At 59.9% G+C, this 2,087-nt stretch overlaps 2 protein-coding genes across 2 annotated transcripts in view; both read left to right on the top strand.

Annotated features, from left to right (window-relative positions):
- Window positions 1-2,087, top strand: part of LOC104135801 (protocadherin gamma-B1) — a 41,374-nt gene that overhangs the window by 12,905 nt on the left and 26,382 nt on the right. The window lies entirely within an intron of this gene.
- The window catches only part of LOC118451723 (cadherin-23-like), a gene marked incomplete at its 5' end in the record, with an annotated part of 8,313 nt that overhangs the window by 2,450 nt on the left and 3,776 nt on the right, over window positions 1-2,087 (top strand). The window contains one exon of the mRNA XM_035889061.1: window positions 5-2,082. Within this exon, the coding sequence (XP_035744954.1) occupies window positions 5-2,082 (2,078 nt within the window). The remainder of the gene's footprint in view (window positions 1-4; window positions 2,083-2,087) is intronic.

Genomic DNA, 2,087 nt, shown 5'->3' with positions numbered 1-2,087 from the left:
TTCTCTTTCTGTCTGTTCTTGCACAGCTCCTCCGCCCAGATCCGGTACAGCATCCCCGAGGAGCTCACCCGGGGTGCCTTCGTGGGCAATATCGCGAAGGACCTGGGCACCGATGTGGCGAAACTGGCGGCAGCTAACCTGCAGGTACTGTCCGATTCGGATTCCCAGTACTTCTCGGTCAACGTGAACACCGGCGTTATCATGGTCAGCGAGCGGATAGACCGGGAGCAGCTCTGCGGGCAGAACCCCCGCTGCTTCCTCCACCTGAAACTTGCCATCGAGAACCCAGTGGAGTTTTACCGCATTGAGGTGGAGATCCTGGATATCAACGACAACCCCCCGGAGTTCCCCAGTGACGAGGTTTCCTTGCGCATTTATGAGCTGGCGTCCCTGGGTGCCCGCTTCCCCATCCAGCCTGCACAGGACCCCGACGTGGGGACCAACACCTTGCAGACCTATCACCTGAGTGCCAATGAGAACTTCAACCTCAATGTGAAGGCGCGCACGGACGGTGGGAAGTTCCCCGAGCTGGTGCTGGAGAGGGCCCTAGACCGGGAACTCAGAGCTTTCCATCACCTGGTCCTGACTGCCGAAGACGGGGGCTCTCCCCCCCAGTCCAGCAAGACACACATCACTATTCAGGTCCTGGATGCCAATGACAACCACCCGGTCTTTGACAGACCATCGTACGGAGCCCGCTTGGTGGAGAACTCGCCGCTGGGCACCCTCGTGGTGAAGTTAAATGCCACCGATGTGGACGAAGGGCCCAACGGAGACATCCGCTACTCCCTCAGCAGCCACAACTCAGCTGCCTTACGCCAGATCTTTGCCATCGATGAGCAAACGGGGGAGATTCGCGTCCAGGGCAACCTGGACTTTGAGGAGGCGACAGTGTACGAGATCGAAGTGGAGGCCAAGGACATGGGATCACCCACGATGGAGGAGCACTGCAGCGTGGTGGTGGAAATCACTGATGTGAACGACAACGCCCCCGAAGTCATTCTTACCTCCTTCTCCAGCTCCCTGAGCGAGGACGCACCCCCGGGCACAGTGGTGGCCGTGATACACGTCAGAGACAGGGACTCTGGTGAGCAAGGCAAGGTCCAGTGTCACGTGTCTCCAGATCTTCCCTTCCAGCTGCGTAAGGACTATGAGCACCAGTACTCGCTGCTAACCAGCACCCATTTGGACCGGGAGCATGTTGCCTACTACAATGTTACCGTCTCTGCCTCGGATCTGGGCAGTCCCCCGCTCTCCCACCACACCATCTTGCCAATTGCCCTCGCAGATGTCAATGACAACGCGCCCCAGTTTGAGCAAGTGTCCTACGAAGTGCTGGTGGCAGAAAATAACCCGGTGGGCAGTGTGTTGGTTACGGTCTCTGCTGCCGACCCTGACTCGGAGCAGAATTCCCGCCTCTCCTACTCCATCCTGCGAGCTGGTGGGACAGATCCAGGCCTGGATCCGACTCGCTACCTCTCCATACATCCCACAAGTGGGCAGGTCTCTGCCAAACTCCCCTTTGACTATGAGCAAACCACCTATCTCCAGTTCCACGTGGAGGTCTCTGATGGTGGCTCCCCGGCCCTGAGGAACAGGACGCTGGTTCATGTTTTTATAGTGGACCAGAACGACAATGCCCCACGGGTGCATTTCCCCAGGGCCGGGGAGGACTCCGCTACCCAGTTCCGAATCTCCCCCTCCACCGCCCCTCCTGCTCTCATCACCAAGGTGGTGGCAATAGATGCGGACTCGGGGCGCAATGCCTGGCTCTCTTACCACCTCGTGGAAGCCACAGACCCGGGGCTTTTCAGCGTGGCCCTGCGGTCTGGGGAGATCCGGATTACACGGGCCCTGCAGGAGACGGATGCCTCTGCACACGAACTGCTGGTGGTGGTCCGGGACGCTGGGGAGCCCCCGCTCTCCACAGCCGTCACCCTGGTGGTGCTGGTGGAGGAGAAGGGCCCAGAGGCCTTGCAGGGCTCCGAGGCTCGGGCCACCGACGGTGGGGGCTTGCCCATGATTACACTTTACCTGATCGTGTCCCTAGTGCTCATCTCCACCGTCTCGCTGGTGGGACTGGCAGC

This window comes from Egretta garzetta, unplaced genomic scaffold (assembly GCF_000687185.1).
Source record: "Egretta garzetta isolate BGI_Z169 unplaced genomic scaffold, ASM68718v1 scaffold60, whole genome shotgun sequence".
In the NCBI taxonomy this organism is placed as follows: domain Eukaryota; kingdom Metazoa; phylum Chordata; class Aves; order Pelecaniformes; family Ardeidae; genus Egretta; species Egretta garzetta.
The sequence above is the reverse complement of the archived record's forward strand: the minus strand, read 5'-3'. Positions and strand labels throughout refer to the sequence as shown.